Genomic DNA, 23,178 nt, shown 5'->3' on the forward strand with positions numbered 1-23,178 from the left:
TTCAATAGAACTTTCTGTGATGATAGAAATGTTCTGTAATTACACTGTCCAATATGGTAGCCACTTTTGATTATTGAACACTTAGAAAGAGCCCAGTGGGCTGCCATCTATAGGGTCACACAGAGTCGGACACGACTGACGTGACTTAGCAGCAGCAGCAGCAGCAGAAAGTGGCTAGTGCAACTGAGAAACTGAATTTTTAAATTTCATTTACTTTTAGTTAATTTAAATACTCGACTGGTGAGACATATTTGGATTCTCAGAATTCAGTGATCTTCCTGTTACGCTAGTATTTATCATAGTTCAGCCATTTGAGTGTCACCACTTAGGTTTATGCTATAGTAGTTCTACCAAGACTATTATTTAGTCAATATTTTACTTTAATGTCTTTTTATCTTTAAAAAATTAGATATAAGTTATATATAGTGATAGGTAGTGATGGTGGTGGTGGTTTAGTCGCTCAGTCATGTCCTACTCTTTGCAACCCCATGGACTGTAGCCCACCAGGCTCCTCTGTCCATGGGATTTCCCAGGCAAGAATACTGGGGTGGGTTGCCATGCCCTCTTCCAGGGGATCTTGCGACTCAGGGATTGAACTCGGGTCTCCTACTTTGCAGGTGGATTCTTTATGCTGGTAAATGCAGGAGACCCACGTTCGATTCCTGGGTCAGGAAAATCCCCTGGAAAAGGGATAGGTTACCCACACCAGTATTCTTGGGCTTCCCTTGTGGCTCAGACGGTAAAGAAGCTGCCTGCAATGTGGGAGACCTGGGTCTGACACGACTGAGTGACTTTCACTTCCTTCATATATAGTGAAATGGATAGATCTTAAGTTGTGTCCCTAAATTTGGTATTCTCGCCTTCTGGAAGGATTATGTTTTTAGAAAATGGACAATTTATAAGAATATTTTTTAAGGGAAATTGTATCTAAAGGAGCTGGTTTGCTGTGATTTTCAGTTTTTTTCCAAAGGACTTGGGAAAGTTTGATAAATTTTGAAAAATGAATAAACACATATACCCCACAATCCTATTTAGATATAAGAGCATTTTCATTTCCCTAGAAAGTGCCTGCCCCAAACCCCTGTGCAATTACTGTTCTGAATTCTATCACCCGCCTGTTTTAGAGCTTAACATAAATGGAATCATTTCAGAAAGTTTCTTTCCTTCTTTTCTTTTTTTTAAAATAAATATATTTGCTACTTTATTTATGAAATTTTCATTAGCCTGCACTGGTATGTTAGGCCCAAGTAAATATTTGCTCATAATCATCTAGTTAGGAAATATTAGCTTAAATTTAATAAGTAGAAATAAGCCATTATGATACATTATATATTATCATATAATGCGTATAATTATATAATTATCTTTACTTAGAGGCTATATATTTAGTTGAAGACAATTCATATGCTACATTTTTTTTTCTTTTGCATTTACATGTTATGATTAAAATATAAAATATAAATACCAGAGATTACATGACCCCTTTGGGAGGGAACATGTGGATTGGGGTCTAGTCACTCTTCATTTGTAAAGATGTCTATGTCTTTACTATAGACACAGGGAAAATGACTGAGATTGAATTCTTACTGGGCACTCACACATCTTAGGAATTCAGACACATTACCGTTTGTTTGACAGTGTCACCACGTACTAAACTTTATAATCATTGACTATTTGAAATACAATAGGAATGTCTTCTTATTTATCTTAGATTATTTTTAATTGAAATATTATATCACCTGCTTTAATAGAAAACTCATAATTTTCAAATATACATTGAAATAAATGTTATTGGAAATCATCTCAGGGACAACCAGTAACATGCATAACACACTTTGGGAAATACCAGAGAGCTAGACTATGCACCGGAGAAGGCAATGGCACCCCACTCCAGTATTCTTGCCTGGAAAATCCCATGGACGGAGGAGCCTGGTGGGCTGCAGTCCATGGGGTCTCGAAGAGTCGGACATGACTGAGCAACTTCACTTTCACTTTCCACTTTCATGCATTGGAGAAGGAAATGGCAACCCACTCCAGTGTTCTTGCCTGGAGATTCCCAGGAATGGAGAAGCCTGGTGGGCTGCCGTCTATGGGGTCGCACAGAGTCGGACATGACTGAAGTGACTTAGCAGTAGCAGACTATGCACACTCTCCTTGCAAATGCTGTTTTATTCCACTCTTTGGAGGAAAGATACTCAAATGGGTATTTGAGCCCAGTTGTAGTTCTAAATGTTTGGGTCTCAAAAAAAGCCAGAGGAAGTGACTTATGCATGCAGCTAAGCACCCAGTTAAGCACCCAATTCACAGATTCTACGAAGAAGGGCAGGGCCCTGTTCCTGATTCCCCCTCATGTGTCTTCTGGGTTTCCTCATTTTAGGCCTCAAGGTCCTCTCCCGAACTCCAGCCATCATCGCCTTGGTGGTCTTGTTTTTGAGCATTGTGGTACTTATGGCTATCACACTCATCCAGACACACCAGAAAGAGGTCCTTTTTCCAGGACCAAAGGTAGGTGTGAAGGGGTTGGCACTGAAGGGAAGAAATGGGCTCTGACATCAGTGATTCTCAAGCTATGAGTTAGGAGAAAATTCTTGCCCTTCCTCACCTCCAGCTGGAGCCAGGGAAAGGTGGGGTAAGGCCCAGGGAGAAAGACTGGACATGCTAGGTTTGTGGTGTCTGAGGTGACAGATTGATAGTGGTGACACCTTCTCCTAGGATGATGTGGTCTTGCTTTGACTCCTGACTGTTGGAACCAAAGCCAGACTTTGTTGCCAAGAATTATGGATGGCTACCAAAGATTTACCAGCTTGTCAGTCTCCCCAGATGACCCAACCCTGCTCATGAGCGGAGACCAGGAAACTCAGGCTCTTCTTCTGGCCTAGCCTGGGTAAACAAAATCAAGGACCTGGAAAGTCTCCTTGATCTGTGCTGTGCTACCTCTCTTGAGTCTAGAAGTATGCCGTGGTCCCTCTGACTCCTCCCCCCACCGAAATTACTCAGGACCTTATGCTAAGTTCCAGAGACCTCTGTCAGCCCTTGATAAAAACCATCTGGTAGACAGAATTATATGTAGCCCTCTGCCTTGGCTGTCAGGGTGACAGGAGGTGATCCCCTGAGGGACTGTCAAGTGAAAGGTGAAGAGAATCAGTGAGTCCTTCAATTATTTTGAGTAGAAGTCAGCAAACTTCCTCCACAAAGAGCCAGACAGTACATATTTCAGGTTTTGAGAACCATTTATAGTCTCTATTGCATAGCTTCTTTTCTTTTTCTCTTCTTATGACTCTTTAAAGCTATGAAAACCACTCTTAGATGGAGGGCCATAGGAACCATGTTATTTGAATCTCATTTAGTATTTATCTTTGACCTTGGATCTTTTCTATATCTTCCTGCTGTTAGGGACTGTTCATAGGCTATATTTGATATAGACGTTTTTAAAAGATAAAAAGAACCGTTTTTGCCTTGACTCTGTGGTTGAGTTTGATCTACCATCCAGAGTCCACTTTGCTAAAGGAGTAGAGGAAAATCTGTTTCTTTCTTTCTGTCTGCCTTTAAATTAATTAATTAAATTTTTTCTGGCTGCAAAAAGAAGCTTGTGGGATCTTAATTCCCCAGCTAGGGCTCCAACCCAGGGTCCCAGCAGTAAGAATGCTGAGTCCTAACCACTGGACTGCCAGAGAATTTCCTAAAATCTTTTCTAGATAATGGAACTTTGTTCTTTTATATTTTACTTAAGAATCTCAGCCTCCCATGAATAACATGAATAAAAAAGAAAAAGAAAAGCCTCATGCAGCTGTCCAGTGGTGAGAGGAAAACAAATTATCTGGCTGTCCAAAGACATTAGCTAAGGCCTAGAGAAGCTGTTTTCCCAAGCTCCAGGCACTGCCTTCTTCTATAAACTGTATAAAATCAGGAGTGCAACTAGAGGAAATACCATCTCCTTACTCTTTGTAAATTGCTAGTCAGTTGAGTGAGCATTTTCCCCTGAATTATCTCACTGAAATCTTGTGCCAGCTATGGAAGATGGACAAACCCTGTCACCACCATTTTGCTCAGTGGATGGTGGGACCAGAACTGAAACCTGAACACTCCTTTGCCACCGCCAGAGCTCTCTTCATTTACTTCCAACTGTTCCTTGATCCTAGGTTCTGAACAGGGAGCCCAGGAGGAGATGCTGGCCTCTGATAGGAAAACATGTCCTCCTTTGCACAGGAAGGGAGGATGGGCACAGAGACAGGAAGGTGCTGAATTGCAGGAGTGACTTGGGGGGCAAGGAACCATTCTTAGACCCTAGTGCCACCCTGAGCGTGTGTGCTCAGTCGCTTTAGTCGTGTCTGACCCTGCCACCCTATGGGCCATACCCTGCCAGGCTCCTCTGTCCATGGGATTTCCCAGGCAAGAATACTGGAGAGGGGTTCCATTTCCTCCTTCAGGGGATCTTCCCAACCCAGAGACTGAACCCATGTCTCTCACATCTCCTGCATTGGCAGGCAGGTTCTTTACCACTAATGCCACCTGGGAAGCCCAGTACCGCCCCTAGACCCCATAAATCAAAGGAACCAGCCCTAGCTGCACTCCAGGTACACCTCTCTATGGGACAAGGGAATGTGCCCACCAAGGGCCATGCTTCCCGTTCTAGAACATGCTGGGGACCCCAGAACCCAGGGTCTGTGTGGGCCTTCCCCTGAGAGCAGACCTCGCCACTGATCTGAGGGGTGGCAAAGGGGCAGCTGCTTGCAGGGAGAGTAGACAGAGCATGGGTATAGTGTACAGTCTGAGCTAGCCCACCTTCTACAGTCAACATACAGGTGCATGAGGCTGTTCACACTGTGGATTTGCCTGTGGATGAGAAGAAGACAGGTGGGGGCGCTGGGGGGCAGGACAGGGCAGAAGTCTTCCTTCATAAAAAAGTGTCCCTTGGGCCCTTCAAATGCGAGGGATAGGCTGGTTAAGACAGTTGTTTGGGGAGATGAGAGGTAAGTTCAAACTGGAGGGACATGGAGGAGTTAGAAGACCTGAAGAGTAAACTGGGTAGAGAAAAGTGGGCCCCCGAGCAGTGTGGAGGGTGCTGTTGAAGGAGACCATGTTTAGTTCCACTGTTCAGAGGGGTTTCCCTAGTCAAAGATGCCTGTGCAAGACAGTCATCTGGGGGTGACCCCAGGAAGCACTGTGGGGGGTAGAAGTGAGACAGAAGGGAAGGGGCTTCTGTCCCAATGGAGGGGCTGATACCCAGCAGTTTACCACTGTGGGCAGCTGGGACTGCCCTGGGAGCCAGTGCAGAACTCACCTCAGGGATGAAATCTGTCCCAGGCATGCAGAACACCTGCCTCGGTCATCCGAGTCCAGGGCGTATTTCCACACCAGCTTCCATTAGTCATCGGTTGCAGGCTGCTCCCTGGGGGACATAAGCTCTCTAGTATTTCTGGCATAGTGTGAGCTTAGGTAGGCTGGGCCAAGGAGACAGCCTTCAGGCAGGTAGAAAGTGCATACATAAGTGGACATCACAGGGGTGAGGGAACCCTCAGTGACTGTCACCCTGTAGGTAGATTATTTTCATTCCAACTTTGAAAACGAGAAAACAGAGGAACAGAAAGGGCAAATAGCTTCCTGTGATTACACAGATTAGAAGTAACATAATTGGCATAGAAGGAAGGAAAAAGCAGAGAACAAAGGCCTTAGGCAAGAGTTTGGAAGGATCGGTATGTATATCCTCATTAGCAGACACAGTTCAGAGAGGGGATTTTTAATTTCTTCAGCCCCGGCTGTAGGAGAATGACTTGTATGACATCGGAATATTGGCTCAGGGGCTCATCCTGTTTCACTGAGAGAGTTAGGTGTGAGAAAAGACAGATGTTGTGGGCCAGCTGAAGTCGAGTGGAATGACAGGTTGGAAGGGGGCCCTTCACATGCAGCTTTTCTCAGGCTGTCCAGAGACCTGTCCTTCTGTTGTGCAATGTGTGCTGGAGGTGGGAAGGGCAGTGTGGAGGTGGAGGCAGTGAATATAAAACAAAAAATGAAAAAAATATATACATTTTTCATTGTCTATGTTTTCATACCTTGCCTTATCTTGCTTTTGTGTGCAGCTGGTGGTTCTGAGGGGCCAGCTCCATGGTGGTCTGCCTATATAGGGGGCCCTGGAATGTTCCTCAAGACCCATATGAGGGGTCAAGATATCTGGCTATTAAATCCAATGTTGGCCCACCTGACCTCGTTTTATCTAAGTGTTCCATTCAGTTCAGTTCAGTTGCTCAGTCATGTCCAACTCTTTGCAACCCCATGGACTGCAGCACGCCAGGCCTCCCTGTCTATCACCAACTCCCAGAGTTCACCCAAACTCATGTCCATTGAGTCGGTGATGCCATCCAACCATCTCTTCCTCTGTTGTCCCCTTCTCCTCCTGCCTTCAATCTTTCCCAGCATCAGGGTCTTTTCAAATGAGTCATCTCTTCGCATCAGGTGGCCAAAGTACTGGAGTTTCAGCTTCAACATCAGTCCTTCCAATGAACACTCAGGACTGATCTCATACAGTGGAACTATTAAAACTTAGGCAGTGAGGGAAATATCCCCAGTCCCTTTATCATTGTTACTGGTTTGACCTGCTCTATCCGCTTGAGGAAGAGACATGACAACGTTGCCTTTGTTTTTCACCTACCCTGCCACTTTATTATCATTAAGTCTGATATCTGCCTCTTGAGGCTTTCCCCTCCCAACCCTGTCACAGTTGCTTAGAAGCCCTGAAGCCTCTCAGTCCCATCTGATCAATATCCCAGTGCCACTGCCACTGCCGCTTGCACCCACATGGTGTCACTGTTGAAGAAGGGCATGCAGAGTCCCAGGTTTCAGGGACACTGCTTTTCTGCCATGACCTGCTCAGGTCACATCAGAGCCCAGGTTGGGTCACACAACTCTCCAAAGCACAACAACTGGACCGGGCTGTGTTAAAACCATTTCCTTCTAACCCTCATCCATTCTCAATCGTCAGCCTGGGTATCAGATGCCCTGTGGCCCACCCTGGTTTACCTCTTGGAAAACAAGAGTTGGGTAATTGGTTTCTTCCTTTCTAGAAAGCCCTGGCTCCTTATTCACATTGGTCATTCTCCTCTCCACCCAGATCTGCACACCACTTAACTAAGAGTTTGCTTTCAAGGGTCTTTTGTCTGAACAAAGTCTGCCATGCCATACCAGGCACCTTCTTACTAATCAGTCACCCTGTTAAGACTTGCTTTTCTTCAACAAATATCATATATTAATGCATCTCTATGGAATCTAGAAAGACGGTACTGATGAACCTATTTGCAGGGCAGCAATGGAGACGCAGACCCAGAGAACAGATTTGTGAGCACAGAGTGGGAAGGAGAGGGTGGGGCAAATGGAGAGAGCAGCATGGAAACATACACATTACCATAGGTAAAGTAGATAGCCAGCCGGAATTGGCTATATGACTCAGGGAACTCAACTGGGGCTCTGTGACAACCTAGAGGTGGGATGGGGTGGGAGGTGGGAAGGAGGTTCAAGAGGGATAGGACATATATATATATATACCTATGGGTGATTCATGCTGATGTATGGCAGAAACCAATACAATACTGTAAAGCAATTATCCTTCAATTAGAAATACATTTTAAAAAGGACTTGTTTTTCTTGGAACTCAGGGAAAGTACAGGGGCTATGGGTACAGGTTTGAGAGTCAGACCCCAGCTTGATCCCAAGTCTGTGACCTTGGCTAATTATTTACCTCTGTGGGCCTCAGTTTTCCCATCTGTCAAGTGGGGATGATGATAACACCTGCCTTATAAATGCGACACTAAGGCCCTTTCTGCACTGCCTGACATATTATAAGGGTTCAGCAAATGTTTATTACTATCCCTATTCTTATTATTATAGTAAGAGTAATGATGATGATGATGATGATAAACACATCTAAGAAAGCTGATCATGTGATCTTTGCTTTTGCTTTTCCTAGAAGCTCACACAGTCCATGACCATGGGTTAATATGGAAGACTGTTTCTTTTCGGTTGACCCACTGAGTGTGTCTTCAGTTCTGCATCAGGCCATGTTTTTTTTTCTGACAGTGCATTAAACAGAGGGTGACTTGCTGCTTTTCACCCAAACATCACCCACTTCATTGAACTGAATGAAATTCATTCTCCTCTTACACCTTCCTCCATGGAACCACATTGAGTTGCACTGATCTAGGCAGATGAACTCTGAAAACTGGTTAAAGACCAATTTTTCCACTTTTGAAAATGCCAGTGAAAGATGGTGGGGTGGGGGTGGATTGTGTTAGTGAGAAGTAGCCCTGGGCCTCAAGGCTGCTGTCAGTACATCAGCAGGTACCCAAGGGGCTGCCATTTCTCCTGCAAATCTCAGAGCAAAGTCTCTGGCGGCACCCACTGTGGTGAAAACTAAATCCCATTTTTCTGGAGTTACAAATGAAAATGGACATTCTTCTTTCTTTCTGATCTTGGCCCAGGAACCCTAAGCGTTCTTCATGAAGGGTTGGAATAAAGAAGCTTTGGGGGTAGACAGTGTGGTATCCTCTTGAGTGGCTGCCTTCTTATGCTTGCGCTCCTATCAGTACCTGGCCTGGAGGGGCCGGTGGAGGGGTGGGGAGCAGGTTGGCAGCAGAGGGAAGGAAAGCAAGCACTGACACAGAGGCTCAGACCTCTGGAGTGCCTGATTTCCTTCCATTTCAACCTGTGCTTTAATCTCATGGGGAGCCTCTGCCTGGACAGATTGTGAACAATGCCTCCCTTGTTTGCCATAATGTCAGGATCGCAAGCAACACGCGTCATCAGACTGAAGAGCCCAGTTGAAGAGGCTGTTCAAGTTCAAATACCAGTGTACACAGGGTGTTCTCAATCTTCATAGAACGGAGGAGCTGGAGGAACACTTTTTTGTTTGCTCCTATTTCAAATGAAGCAAGTGTTCATGGCAGAGTTTAGAATCAGGGGACTGGTTAAATGAATTACTGTATGTCTCACAGTCAATGTGATGAATGTCTTAAAAATCATGATATCAGTATTTTTACTGATAGGGAGAGATGCTCTTGATATACTGTTTTAGTAAGAAAAGAGCATTGGAGAAGCTTCTGTGTAGTATAATCCTGTGTTGATTTAAAAACATATGAAGCATAGGTGTATATGTAGTTGTATGCACAGAAGACCATTGGAAAAGATATATAACAAGGTGTTAAAACAGTAGTTGGGTTTGAGGAGTGTTATTCACTTTTCTTTCCTTTTTTTCTTGCTTTGTAATTTTATTTATTTTGCTTACTGGTTTTTCTATGTAGCTTGTATTTATTGAACAGCCAGTAAGCATCAGGCAGATGGTCTCCTATTTACTTCCGAAAGGAAGTTGTCTGAAAATGATGGAATCCAGAGAGGTTAGGTCTCTTACACAATATCGGAAAAGTAGGAATCCATCCGATTTGACCTGCCTCCAGAACCCAACGTCATCTTCCTCTCTGAGACAGGCTAGGCTAACTCAGTGGCAGAGGAATTGGGGAAAAGCTGCCACCCAGAAGTCTCTGATGCCCTGGGCTGACTCCAGCCCAACCAGATACTGACCTAGGTCAGCATAACTCATTCCTGTGCCCCTTGGCTGCTACTGCATGCTGTGTTCTGGGCAGGTCTGGTCCAGGGCCTGGGCTGGGCCTCACCTTCAAGCAAAGCTTTCTGGTAACTGCCTCAAGCTGGGTGAAATGGCTGGCAATACCCTCCTGTCCATTCTTCCACACATGAGTCACCAAAGTGAGGTGATATATCAATAATCTTTCATATTTTGGTTTTTTCCTCTTTAAGTACTTCCTACCATGGTTTCCTATTGATTGCTTATTCCCAGGCAGATAGTCCTGGAAATTTGGACAAGAAACGGTAGCAAGGTGACTGACGATTCATTTTCCTCCTGAGACCCAGGTGGCTTCTGACCTCCCCCACCTCCACCCTGCAGAATCTGGATGAAGAGAAATCAGGAGATTGTCTTTGCATGCACAATCTTTGGGGTACTCATCTTTAACCTTGGCTGCATATCGGAATCACCACGGGAGCTTTAAGAACTGTTTGTGCCTGGGTCGATTGACAGAGATTCTGATTTAATGAGTCTCGGGTATAGCCTTGGCATTGGGAGCTTCAAAAGCTCCCTAAGTGATTCCACTGTGAACCAAGGCTGAGAACTGTGGCCTAGAACACCTGACCCACCTCCACCCCACCCCTCCCTCCAGTCTACAGAAACAAAGTTGGTTTGGAGAAAATAGTTTTTTCTTCTTGGTCAGGTTCTATATAAAGGAAGCAGTGTGGGTTAAACTCTTGGGATGACTCAGGGTTCTCAGTGGTTCTCTGGGAAAAGGGGTCCTCAGAGAGGCTGAGCCTGTAATTAACTCTCCATCCCCCCTTTTATTCAGTATGGAATTGTACTTGATGCCGGGTCTTCCAGAACCACAATCTACGTGTATCAATGGCCAGCAGAGAAGGCGAATAATACTGGAGTGGTCAGTCAAAGCTTCAAATGCAACGTGAAAGGTAAGGCCCAAGGGAAGAAGGGAGAGTCCTAATGTCCTTAGAGGCCTGCAGGGGTCCTGAAATACTGCCTGGAGGCGAGGAGTGAGCGCTGGGCTGGGTGTCAGGGAAATATGAGGCCTCTTGTTAGCGCTGCTACTCTTCAGTACAGTGACCTTAGGCTAGCCCCTTCCCTTCTCTGGATTTCAGATTTCTCATCTGTAAAACGGGAAGTGGGGTGTCAAGAACTGTGACTGGTGTGATACGGATGCTGGTGAAAGACCCAAAACTCCTGTGAGAAACACAGGAGAGTTTATTGCTCACACAAATGCCCGAGGATCAGCGTTTTCTTGTCCTGGTTCTCTGAGCTCCAATTTGCACAGGCTGATATGTAGAGAGCGCCAGATGGTACCTGCTTGCACTGTGGGTTGTATTACCAAAAAGGAACCCTGAGATTAGAGAACCTGAAAGATTTATAATGGGCACCTGCCCTGCTCTGGAGGGAAACACTATCCGTATCTTCTTAGCCTGTTCATTATGCAAATATCCCTGAACAGATAGTCCAGAACAACAGCAGTGAGTGCCTCTGCTCATAAGACATACAGAAACGTGAGAAACTCATGAAAGCAATGGCACCCCACTGCGGTACTCTTGCCTGGAAAATCCCATGGACGGAGGGCCTGGTGGGCTGTAGTCCATGGGGTCGCTAAGAGTCGGACACGACTGAGCGACTTCACTTTCACTTTTCACTTTCATGCATTGGAGAAGGAAATGGCAACCCACTCCAGTGTTCTTGCCTGGAGAATCCCAGGGACGGGGGAGCCTGGTAGGCTGCCGTCTATGGGGTCGCACAGAGTCAGACATGACTGAAGCGACTTAGCAGCAGCAGCAGCAGGAAAATTATATTCCAGTTGTCTGTGTATGGTGGGAGGGGAGGGTAAAAAGAGAAAGAGAGATGGACCATCTGTAAACAAACAGGCTTGTGTGGCTCTGTTCCAGTAAAGCTTTCTTTATGGACCCTGAAATTCTGAATTTCAAATAATACTCAAATGTCACAAAATATTATTTAAAAAAATGTTCAACACCATCTAAAAATAATGCACGAATATGTCAGTTCATAGGCTGTATAAAAGAAGGTGGCGAACTGTATATGGCTAGGGAGCTGCCAACTCTGAAACAGAACGTTATCAGTGTCTTTAATGACCCTCCATGCGCTTCCTGCTTCCTCCACAATATATCCTGAATGTTATGTTGACTATTTACTTGTTCTTTTTTATAGTTTTGTCCTTATGCATTTAGTTTTTCCTGGTTTTGGAAAAGGAATCAAGCGCATATTTATACAATTGGAAGCAAACATTTATTCTGTAATTTGCTTTGTTCACTACCACTTGGTTTTTAAAATCCATCTCTGTTGCTATGAGTACCTGGTTCATTTTTCCCTGTTGAGGGATATTTGTAGTTCCCTGGTTACTAATAAGGTTAAGTTTCTTTTTATATATTTATGACTATTTCTATTTCTGTGAAATGCCTGTTCATGTCTTTTGCTCATTTTTCTACTGAATTGCTTGACATTTTCCTATTGAGTTGTGGAATCCTTTGTCTTTATTCCGAATATGAATGCTTTGCTATATTATTATTATATTGTTGCTAATCTCTCTCACAGTTTATGGTTTGTCTTTTTAGTTTTTCATGATGCCCTTTGACAAATAAAAGTTCTCAATTTTTACGAAGGTACAGTTATCAGTCTTCTCCCTTTTCGTTTGCTCTTTTGTATGTTTTATTTAAGAAATCCTTCCCTAACTTGAAGTCATAAAGATATTTTTCTATCAAAAGTTTCGGACTCCCCTGGCAGTCCAGTGGTTAAGGCTCCACGCTTCCACTGCAGGGGTCATGGGTTTAGGCCATGTGGCACAATCAAAACAAAAAAGTTTTATAAATTTGCCTTTTACAATTAAGTCTTTAGGCCACATAATCAAGCCCAGTTAGTGAATGTATATGTATGTGCCTCCCTCTTTAGAGCACTATGATATGTGACTTGCCCTGGATCTTCCCAACGAGTGTACAGGATAGGTTGTAACCTGTAGGGATACCCTCAGCCTAGAGGATGAGTTAGACTCTGGGCCAGTCACCCCAAGCAACTTCTTTCATTTCCCACAATAAGCTGCTCAAATAGAATACTTTCTTGCAGATCATGGTATAGAAAATGTTGGGAAGCAGAATTAGCCTTTCCCGTAGAGAGACCAGGAGTTGTCTCTGGATAACCAGGGTGCATTCTGATCATCTGCCCTTCCATGGAGGGCAGCCAGGAGCTTGCTGACCCCAGGACATAGGTGTCACTTAGGGTCTTAAGAAGCAGATGCGCAGACAGAGGCTGGGGTGCAAGGGAGTGATGAGTGATCCACATCCGTGGAAAGGAGGCAGAAAGAGGAGGATTGCACAGAAAGAGAAGTCAGATTGCAACTCAGGCGTTGCAGAGCTCCAGCCGATTAGAGGTGTCCTGCACTGGGTATAAATGGTCGGAAATGACTGGATGTGATTCCTCCTGTCACTGTCAGTTATTGGATGTTGCCAGCTTGGGAAGAAAGTATTGACCAAGGCAGTTTTCTGCAGCTAAAGAAAACCCCGAAGGAACTAACATCTGGACACTAAGCCTTTATTTGAAGGGGCATCTGTGTGGCACTTCTCTGGGCTCCTCACAATAGGGGACTTCCATGTCGTCTGAGCACTGCTTGCATCATTACCTGCAGCTCACCAGCAGCAGCAGCCTTTCTGAAACTTCAGCCAGAGATCCCATCTCTGTTCTCCTAACTTCTGAGCTATTTCTTCACTCTGAAGCATGCAACAGGATGCTTTTTTAGGAAAGACAGACCAGCCACTCCAAGCACAGATGATAATGTAGGACAGTGATTAAGACGTCACCCTCATCCCTACTGTGAAAGCTCTGGAAACTCATCTGAGCTCTCTGCATCTTGACTCCCTCATCTCTAAAATAAAAAGCATAGTAACAGTAATACCCACCCCACAGGAATGATTTGGATTAAATGACATAATATGTATAAAGCAGGTCCATGGGGTTTTTCAGGCAAGAATACTGGAGTGGGTTGCCATTTCTTCCTTCAGGGGATCTTCCCGAGAGCCTGGCGGGCTACAGTCCATGAGGTCACAAAGAGTCAGACACAACTCAGCAACTAAGCACCAGCACATATAAAGCAGGTAGCAAAGACCTGGCATACAGTAGGCACTCAATAATTGTTAGCTATTAATTATGTGGCACCACACTTTAGAATTCCCAGTGGATATTCTTGCTAAAAGGCTGTTCTAACATCGTTGTAAGATCTGCCTCTAGCCCTGGGAGAGCAGTTCAGCCAAGTCAGTTGTGATGGCCTCAAACTGCAGGAAGAGGTGGCACTTTCGTGGGGAGGGACCCAGGCAGTCTCTCAGGGGCAGGGGCCCTTGGCCCACCCTGGATGTGATTTAGGGGAGGGGCAGGGTCATGGAGCCCACACCACATCCATAAATGGATCTTCTCTCTTTGATCACAGTAGCCTCAGGGATCCATATATACTTGGAATGACCAGAAGACCACAAACTACAGCTCAAATAACAGAGCTGAAGTTTGGCAAGTGTCATCCACTGGAAGATAAGTGGCTTCGCCAAGCATAATTTGGGTTTCTAGTTTCTCGGTTGCAGATTTCTCCAGGACTCCCCTGCCTCAGCCAGTGTGAGGGAGTGGTGAATGTTTGCTTGCCTAGCAGTGTTTCCTGAACGCCCAGGGCCTTAGAAATACCTTTCTCAGGGCATTCTTGGTGGGCGTCCGCCCTCCGGCGCTGCTGTTTCCTGTGAGCTCAGTGGGTGCTGCCTTAGCTCCTGGGCGCCATGCTGGTGTCTGTTGCTCTGGCTGCTTATGTTAAAGCCATTCTCTGAGGGTCACTGGTCCCTTGCCTGTCCCTCATCTCTTGTGTAGGATGCACTGCTCAGGCTTCCTGCGCCCTTCTCTCAGAGGTGACAGTCATGTTTTCCCTTTACACCAGCAGTTAAAAAATTTTCAACTCCACTGAGACTAGACTTAACCATCTCCATTGAAATACCTTAAAAAGTTGCTCTAGGGACCAGGTCACTATAGTGTTGAAAACAATCTTTTGCTCAGAACATATCTTTTGCTCCTGTCCCACCTCAAGTAAGTCTTATGCCAGCTGTCCAACCCTCTCTTCTCAGATTGGAATAGCAGTTTTAGCTCTTTCGTTGGAGTGTCCCAGTATTCCATGAGCCTGTGAACCCAATCTCCTTTTCCCTCTGGGAAGCTTAAGGGAACCTTATGAAAATAGGTCCCTGAGGGATATGTTCAAATACCCCACATTTCAACATTCTAGCAAGGCTCCTAACCAGTTCCTGTCCAGAGATCAGCTCTTGCAGAAATATATTTCGTTTGGTCCAGACTGAACTACACAATCCCCTTCCTCTAGTGTGGTGGGCTGATCTGAAAATCTCACTGATTGATTGATTCATATACTTAATAAGTATTTATTTGGGTACTTGCTATTTGCCAATAACTGTTCTTGACACTGGGAATTCAAAAATAACCAAAATGTACAAAGTCTCTACTGTTACAGAACTTACAGTCTAATGAAGGAGAGACAGCAAATAAATGGGTATCGATGTCAATCAGAAATGCTGTGAAGAGAAAGTAAGCCAGCTAGGTGGATAGAGAGTAATCATGCGATTTCATGGGACAGCAAAGAAGGTGACAGCTAAGCAGAGACCAAAGTGAGATGAGGGGTGAGCCATGCATATGTTTGAGGGAAGAACGTGCTAGCAGAGGGCATGGCAAGAGAAAAGACCACGGGTGGCAGTGGCTCAGCATTTTCTAGGAAAAGCAAAGGGGCCAGTGTGACTGGAGCAGAAAGAGGAAGAGATTCAAGTGGGAAATGAGGCCGGAGCTGTCGCAGAGGCCAGCTCAGGGAGGACCTTGAGATGCAGTAAGGGCTTTGACTTCTACTCAAATGAGTTTTGTTCAAAGTATATTGGGAACCCATTAGGAGATTCTGACCAGGGAGCTAACATGAGATGACATCACTTTAACAGATCACTCTGTCAGTGTAGAACATGTAGTCAAGAGACTAAGATTAGAGGCAGGGAAACCAGGGTTACTAGAGCAGTGCAAGTGGGAGGTGATGTTTGGGTGGTCTAGCCTAGACATGTGCTTCTCAACGTGGGGCAATTTTGCCCCCCAGGGAACATTTGTTGATATCTGGGGACATTATCTTTTAATTATTTTTATTTATTTAATGAATTTATTTGGCTGCACCAGGTCTTAGTTGTGCATATGGGAATCTTAGTTCCCTGACTAGGGATCGACCCAGGCCCCCTGCGTTGGGAGCATGGAGTCTTAGCCACTGGACCACCAGGGAAGTCCCTGTGGGGACATTTTTGGTTTTCACAGCTGGGGTTTGTGGTGCTGCTGGCGTCTAGTGGTAGAGAACAAGGATGCTGCTAACCATTGCATGACTTGCAGAACAGTCCCCACAACAAAGAAAGATCCAGCCCAAAAAGTCAGTAGCGCGGAGGCTGAGAAACGCTGATTGACAATGGTTCTGGGGAAGGAGTGAGAAGTGCTGAGATTGGAGCCATATTTTGGAAGTAGAGCCAACATTTTATGATCGTTTTAATGTACGGCATCCTGGCTGATGGTACCTGACCGTCAGTTCTGACCTGAGTGACTGTGTGCATGACAGTACTGTCTCCTGAGAGGGGGCAACACTGGGGCTTGGGGCTGTGGCATGGATTAAGGAATCTGGTTTTGAATATATTAAGTTGGAGGTGCCAATAAAGCATCTAAGTCAGGGGACTTTTCAGCATACGTTCAGAAAAAGTCAGCAAACTTTTTCTGTAAAGAGCTAGAGGATAAATATTTTTCATTTCTTGGCCACGTGATCTCTGTTCCAACCATTTAACTCTCCTACTTTAGCATTAAAGCAGCCATAGACCATCTGGAGACAAATTAGTATGTATGTATTTCAAGAAGACTTGGTTTATGGACACTTGTATATGCCTAACAGGATATACTCTAAGGACAAAAAGAACTTCAAAAAAATTTAAACTGTTTTCAATAATCCTACAACTGGTGGTTGTGCTGGTACTGCCATTGAATATACTCATATTCATTTGCTTTATGAGTCTCATACTGAGACTCATAAAGCAAATAAGTTATTAAGTTGGAGGGTCTGGGGAACAGGATTTTTAGCATAGGAAAAGGAAGATAAAGATACAAGATTAGTGAATTCAAGAGAAAAATTGAAGTTTTCAATTAGAAATACCACTAAGAATTCATGACATCTTTTCTCTTGAAATAAAGTTTTCTCTAGGTCTGTCTTCTGAAAAGGCTTGAAATGAGCACCCTAACTTCTAAATTTTGGATACTAGATACCATTACTCAATAAAAGAAATCAGGATTTCTTGGAGAAAAGGCAGATTCCAGATCTGGGGCAGGAAGTATATAGGTCATTGATACATCTCATCATATCAGAAAGCAAAGAAGTTCTTAAAGGTTTCTGGGATCATGTCAAAAGGACGCAGCTGCCAAACTGAAGAAAGCACCACTGGATAAAGATGGGCCATCAATAAGAATAATAACTGCAATATTACGTATCAAACATATCTGTAGATTCATAAGCCCTTAAAGATATTAAACAAACAAGTAAAATCCCTCATTGGTTAAGTTAAGAAGATACTGGAGGTGCAATATACTATATATATATATATATATGGCATATATATAAATTTTTAAAATTTATTTGGTCACGTGGCATGTGGGATATTAGCTCCCCAACCAGGGATTGAACCTCTGCCACCTACACTGGAAGTGTGGAGTCAACCACTGGACTGCCAGGGAAGTCTACAATCAATATTTTTTATGCTGGTAAATAAAGGGAAAGAATCAAGCACATATCTATCCAGCCTTCCCTGTACAAACTGTATTATAGGGTAACCAAGCAGTTAATGATGGGGAAGTTTTCTTCTCTTAAAAGCATTTTAGATAAAAAGTGAAACAAGAATGATGGAAATAAAATATCACCATTTCACAAACCCTAATAGGCTAATGGATCTAAGCAATGATCATTGATGCCTATTAACAGCACAGAGAGAAACAACCAGATGCTTGTGCCTCTTATTGGAAATGCACATCCCTACAAATTACTCTTTCTGAAAAAGTTCAGACCTGAATCTGATTAAGCCTCTGTGTTCAGTTACCAATTTATAGAAAACACTGAAACCAAATAACATATTAAATGAACCATGGAGATGCGGTCAGCAAATTCTAGACTTTAGGAAACTATAGGACAAATGAAATTGCAAGGGAAAAAGTGTTTAATTACAAAGAAAAATTAGAAAGAGAGGGCAGAATCTATATATTAAAGGAGACTTAAATGACATGGCAACCAATTATAATGGATGGAATTTATTGGGGCCCTAATTCAAACAAATTAGAGAGAGGTAGAGGGAGAGAAAAAATGTGAATATGGAGGAAATGTGAATCTTAATTAGATATTTAATTATATTAAGTGATTATTTTTTAAACTTTTAGATAGACTAATGAGACTATGGTTATGTTTCTTTAAAAGACGTCTTATCTTTTAATGATATATACTGAAATATTTATAGAATGAAATGATACCATGTCTGCAGTTTGCTTCATGAGGAGAGACTGGGAGAGTGCAGATGGGGCAAGATTGATCACTGTTAAAACTGGAAGATGGGTGCATGGGTTTGTTGTACTCTTCTCTCTACTTTTATTTATATTTGAAATTTCCGTAATGAGAACCTTTTTTCAAAGCAGGTCTCAGCTCATTTTTTTTCACCTTTGTAGTTCTTTCCTTCTACATTTTGGGAATTGACTCATCTATGTGGCCACGTGGAACTTAGCACATACACTGTTTTCAATCCCCTACAAAAACCCATTAATTTCCAGAGCTGATTTGCATTATTTAAAAGTTGTATGGCTCTTGTTGGTTCCTGGGAATGCTAAGAAGTGATGAATGTTTGCTCTTCAGGCTCTGGGATCTCCAACTATGCGGAAAACCCCCAAGATGCCCCCAAAGCCTTTGAGGATTGCATGCAAAAAGTCAAGGGGCACATTCCAGTCAGTCTCCATGGATCCACCTGCGTTTACCTGGGGGCCACAGCTGGGATGCGATTACTGAGGTGAGAGCTCGAATGGCACAGAGGAGCCCGTTGGACCAACACAGCCAGGAATGTGTTGAACCTTTCCAAGAATATAACTGTATTTCTGGGAAAGAATCCCATATTCTGCCATAAATTTAGGCTTTAAAAGTTGGGAAACTTTTAGTCTTAATACTCAGAAAGAAACAATTCTATATTTGATTCCCTTCCCCATGGTGATTTTATTGAGAACTCTGAAAAAAAAGGAAAGTAACATGAAATCTAGTCATGGGATGTACCTCTAGTTTTCTTGAAAAGTAGAAACTGTTTTTGACCATCAGGGATTTCCCTGGTGGCTCAGTGGTAAAGAATCGGCCTGCCAGTGGGGAGACTCAGGTTTGATCCCTGATCCGGGGAGGTCCCCTGGAGAAGGGCATAGCAACCCCCTCCAGTGTTCTTGCCTGGGAAATTCCACAGACAGAGGAGCATGGCAGGCTACAGTCCATTGGGTCATAAAAGAGTAGAACACAACTGAGCGACTAAGTAACAATTTTAATACCTGTGCACAACCAGTTCCACTAAATGTAAGCCACTATACTACTAAGCTTTTTAGCTTCTATCCACATACAAAATGTCACCAAAATATCTGCTTTCAAATAATGGGAATTCTGCTCCTTGCCCCAAGGCCTTTGGAGTTACTATAAAAAATAAACATTTCATTCAGTTAAGCAGTTCCTTCTAAATTTTCAGCCATGACTTTTAGCCCCATTGTATTGTTTTTGAATGTCCTTTCTCATTTTTTTTCTCCATGATAATATTTCCTTGACCTTGAAATAAAAGAAAAACAGTTTTTTAAAAACCCATCAAACTTAAAACTACCGAAATTAAAGGGCAGATGCTGCCCTAAACTTTGAAAATAAGGCTTTCTCCCCAAACGATGACACTCATTTGGTTGCAAAGTCACTTTGTCTATGATCCTAGGAATGTAAAATTACATGTATTTTCTTCACCACATGCAGAAACTTCAAGGGAACAAACAGAGTCGCTTTCAGATGATAAATCAAAAAGATCATGAAGCACTTTCAGTTGGATTGAGCCTTTTCCTTGTAGTTTTTCTCTCGTTTTTTTCTATTCTTATGTCCTGGTTGATCAAGTAGAATGTGGAAGGAAGTCAGGTTTCTTTCCTTACTCTTGGATTCTGCAGTGTGTTTTCAAGATTGCTGTGTTTCCCTGAAATAGAAATGATATAGAAATCCCTTCCTTCTGTCTTTTCTTTCTAATGGAAGCAAAGAACTCAACTTCGTCAACTTTGTCTTGGTTGCTTTCTTCTCCCAGTCCTCTCAGTGAGAAATCATTGAAAGGCTCTGTGATTTATAGGCATGAAAAAAAGAAACATGAAATAGAAAGTCTGCCCCTTAGCGAGAAGGTGAATGTTACATTTGAATAGATATTGACACTTCTTTGTGAACTCTTTCACAACTTCCTGATGGTGATCCATTTCTTCTGAGGAACTAGTTGATATTTTAATTGCAAGAAAAGTCAAATATAGAAAAAACAATCATTTGAGTCTCTGGGATGAGAACTAATTAAACTAAGAAAATTATTCATTATTTTCCAAGCAGTGATAAATTGCTACTGAACTGGAATGGACTTCAGCTTGTAGCATTGCTCTTTCTTCTTCTTTAGCCGAGAGTGAGCCAGTGCCCCCCGAATTTCTTTAACCCTGATGAAAGGGAAAAGAGTGTCCCAAGCGAGCCTTCTTCCATAAAATGGCACAGATAAATGATACAAATACACTATGTCACGGGTGATATGAATGCTACGTCACCACTCCTCCATGGGTCAGCACACTAAAGGATTTCAATTCAGTGGCAGCCATGATGGCCATCATATCCCCTCATGCCAAAGCCCTCCCAAAAAGCAAAGCGGGGACAGCGAAAAACCCCTCTTCCTTTCCACCTCCCTCCTAAGCTCCCCATCCTTCTGGCCTGATGAGGGTTTCTTTGTATAGTGCCCCAAGTGAATACTTACGCTACTCCTATGCCTTCACTAATCTCCTTTCTTCTGCTGATCTGAGACAGAGCAACAGTGATTGAGTAGGAGGCTCTTTAGCTGGTTGCTAGACAGCAGAATAGAAACAGGTAAGGGAGGAGAGGACAAGTGATATTTTTACTGGTAGCTATTTCCCTGCTTGGCAGTTTGACAGGTAACAAGTGCAGCCTGCCTTCATGGTCGCCTGGGAAGCTTCAATTTGCAGAGGGGGTTCCTGTATCTTACCTACATCTGGAAAACGGTCCCTGCCTGAGGGAGTGGGGAGGTTATTTTAAGATTGTTGTCTGGGCACTCAGCCTTTTGTGTTCTGTGCCTTGCATAGGTTGCAAAACGAAACAGCAGCTAATGAAGTCCTTGAGAGCATTGAAAACTACTTCAAGTCTCAGCCCTTTGATTTTAGGGATGCTCAAATCATTTCTGGGCAAGAGGAAGGGATATATGGATGGATTACAGCCAACTATTTAATGGGAAATTTCCTGGAGGTGTGTGAAAACAAATGCATGGTTTTTAATCTTGCTGTTTATTCTGTCCCCTGGGGTTGGTAGCTTAAGCAGAGGTGCATGCTGACAGGGCCATCTGTCCTGCGTCATTTTTTTAGGGAAACAGCAGTGATACAATAGCCAAGAAAAGACATGTATAGCTGGGACAAAGCCTTGGATACTAAGTAAGACAAATGCATGGGGGAGGGGAATATCATTTTACCAACCAACAAGAAATTTGAGGAGGGAGGGAGGATCTAAATCTTGCAGTAGGCCATGAGTCTTTTGAAATACAACTAGAGAATGACACTTCCAAGAAGCCCTGTAGCCGTCAGGAATTTACAAAGCCCTCACGCGGCCTTCTTCCTACTCACTCTGTGTCCTCAGGTCTCACACTCCGGTCTCCACACTCCCTGCTCCTTTGGTGCAGAGGAAAGCTGACTCAGAAAGATAATCACCGTGTCACAGAGGGTATAAACTGAGGGTACCTACCATGTCCAGCCCAAGACCTGTTTTCTTCTCCCTTGAATATATTTTTAGTTAAAGTTAATTAATTTAGTTAATATTTTGGAAATTCCCGTAGATATCCATGATTCTAGCCTCTTCTGGACTCCCTCACTCCCCAAAAGTTGGAAGAGCTGGTCACAGCAGACTCACATTCCTGCATGCCAACAACCAACTGGAACAGAGTCTATATCTCATGCATTCCCCAGATGGCCACAGTCCTCACCATTCCCGGTTGTGTACACCTAATCTACTCACTCATTTATGTTGCCTGTCCAGTCCCTGAAAGCATTTGAGTTCACCACCCATGAAACAAAGGAGAGATTTGGCCCTGAATGCACCCCGTGTCATACTTCTTAGCAATAGGAGATGGATCCTGGGTGATGAACCCTGGCCAATCAGAGATGGCACCTTTGGTCTTTTTTCTTGCTTCTTTTTCCAACTGTGTAGAAGAGCCTGTGGCATATGTGGGTGCATCCGAGTGGAAAGGAGACCACAGGGGCCCTGGATTTGGGTGGTGCCTCCACCCAAATATCCTTCGCAGCAGAAGAGAAGGTGGGGCTGAACACCAGTGACATCATGAAGGTGACCCTGTATGGCTACGAATACACGCTCTACACACACAGCTTCCAGTGCTATGGCCGGAACGAGGCTGAGAAGAGGTTTCTGGCAACCCTCCTTCAGGTACCTAAGCCAGGGGGTGACAGGTGTTCCCTCGGGGGTCTTGGCTGAGGGGAAGATGCCTTGCCTTCTGGGGTCTGTCCTTTCCATTCCAATTAGAAGGTGGATGGAAACAGCAGCATTTTCCTGTTAACTTGTAGGGGTCCAAGCATTCTCTTTCTCTCTCTCTTTCTCTCTCTCTCTCTGATACGTTGACCATTTCCAGTATATTTGAGTCAGAAGTCCAGGGCAATTCCAGAGCCCCAGAGGTTTTATAAATGATTCAGGACTTGGGATCCCTTTACGGACACAAACTGCTTTAAACTAGTAGCTAAAGAAGCTGGAGATTGCAGAGACTCCCCTGAGTGCAGACAAAATAATAAACCTGGTCACAGGAGAAATGCTTGCTGACAACAGAGAGGGTAGAGGACCTCCCCAGGCTCAGGCTTCTTTTAGATGAGCCTGTATTAGGCAGATTTTAATGTGCTTTATATGGTGGGATCTTAGAGCAACCAAACTCCATCACATTGATCAGTAATTTATACGGTATGGCTACTTCAGACATCAGTTAGGCTGTCACTAATATAAAGTTGACATGAGTACTGTTTGTGGCAGCGAGAGCACTAGCACCATGGATGTTACCCTGGGCCCCAAACTCCAGTGCTCAGGGGACATCCACCTCGACCATGGCTGAAAAGGGACGATGAAGATGAAAGGAGAATGAAGGGAAGGAATCTTGATCTCCTGGAAGGGCATGAGGCCAACTGGAGGCCACAGATCCTGACTTCTGAGGGGACCTGGGGCAGGGCACAGGGGCTGAGTCAGCCTCTGAATG

General features: G+C 43.9%; 1 protein-coding gene across 2 annotated transcripts in view; it reads left to right on the top strand.

The window, feature by feature from the left end:
* Positions 1-23,178, top strand: part of ENTPD3 (ectonucleoside triphosphate diphosphohydrolase 3) — a 34,452-nt gene that overhangs the window by 2,630 nt on the left and 8,644 nt on the right. For both annotated transcript variants that reach the window (XM_061396031.1, XM_061396032.1), the window contains exons 3-7: positions 2,378-2,505; positions 10,398-10,515; positions 18,540-18,690; positions 21,023-21,182; positions 22,134-22,367. In XM_061396031.1, coding sequence (XP_061252015.1) covers positions 2,378-2,505; positions 10,398-10,515; positions 18,540-18,690; positions 21,023-21,182; positions 22,134-22,367 — 791 coding nt within the window. The remainder of the gene's footprint in view (positions 1-2,377; positions 2,506-10,397; positions 10,516-18,539; positions 18,691-21,022; positions 21,183-22,133; positions 22,368-23,178) is intronic.

This window comes from Bos javanicus, chromosome 22 (genome assembly GCF_032452875.1).
Source record: "Bos javanicus breed banteng chromosome 22, ARS-OSU_banteng_1.0, whole genome shotgun sequence".
In the NCBI taxonomy this organism is placed as follows: Eukaryota; Metazoa; Chordata; class Mammalia; order Artiodactyla; family Bovidae; genus Bos; species Bos javanicus.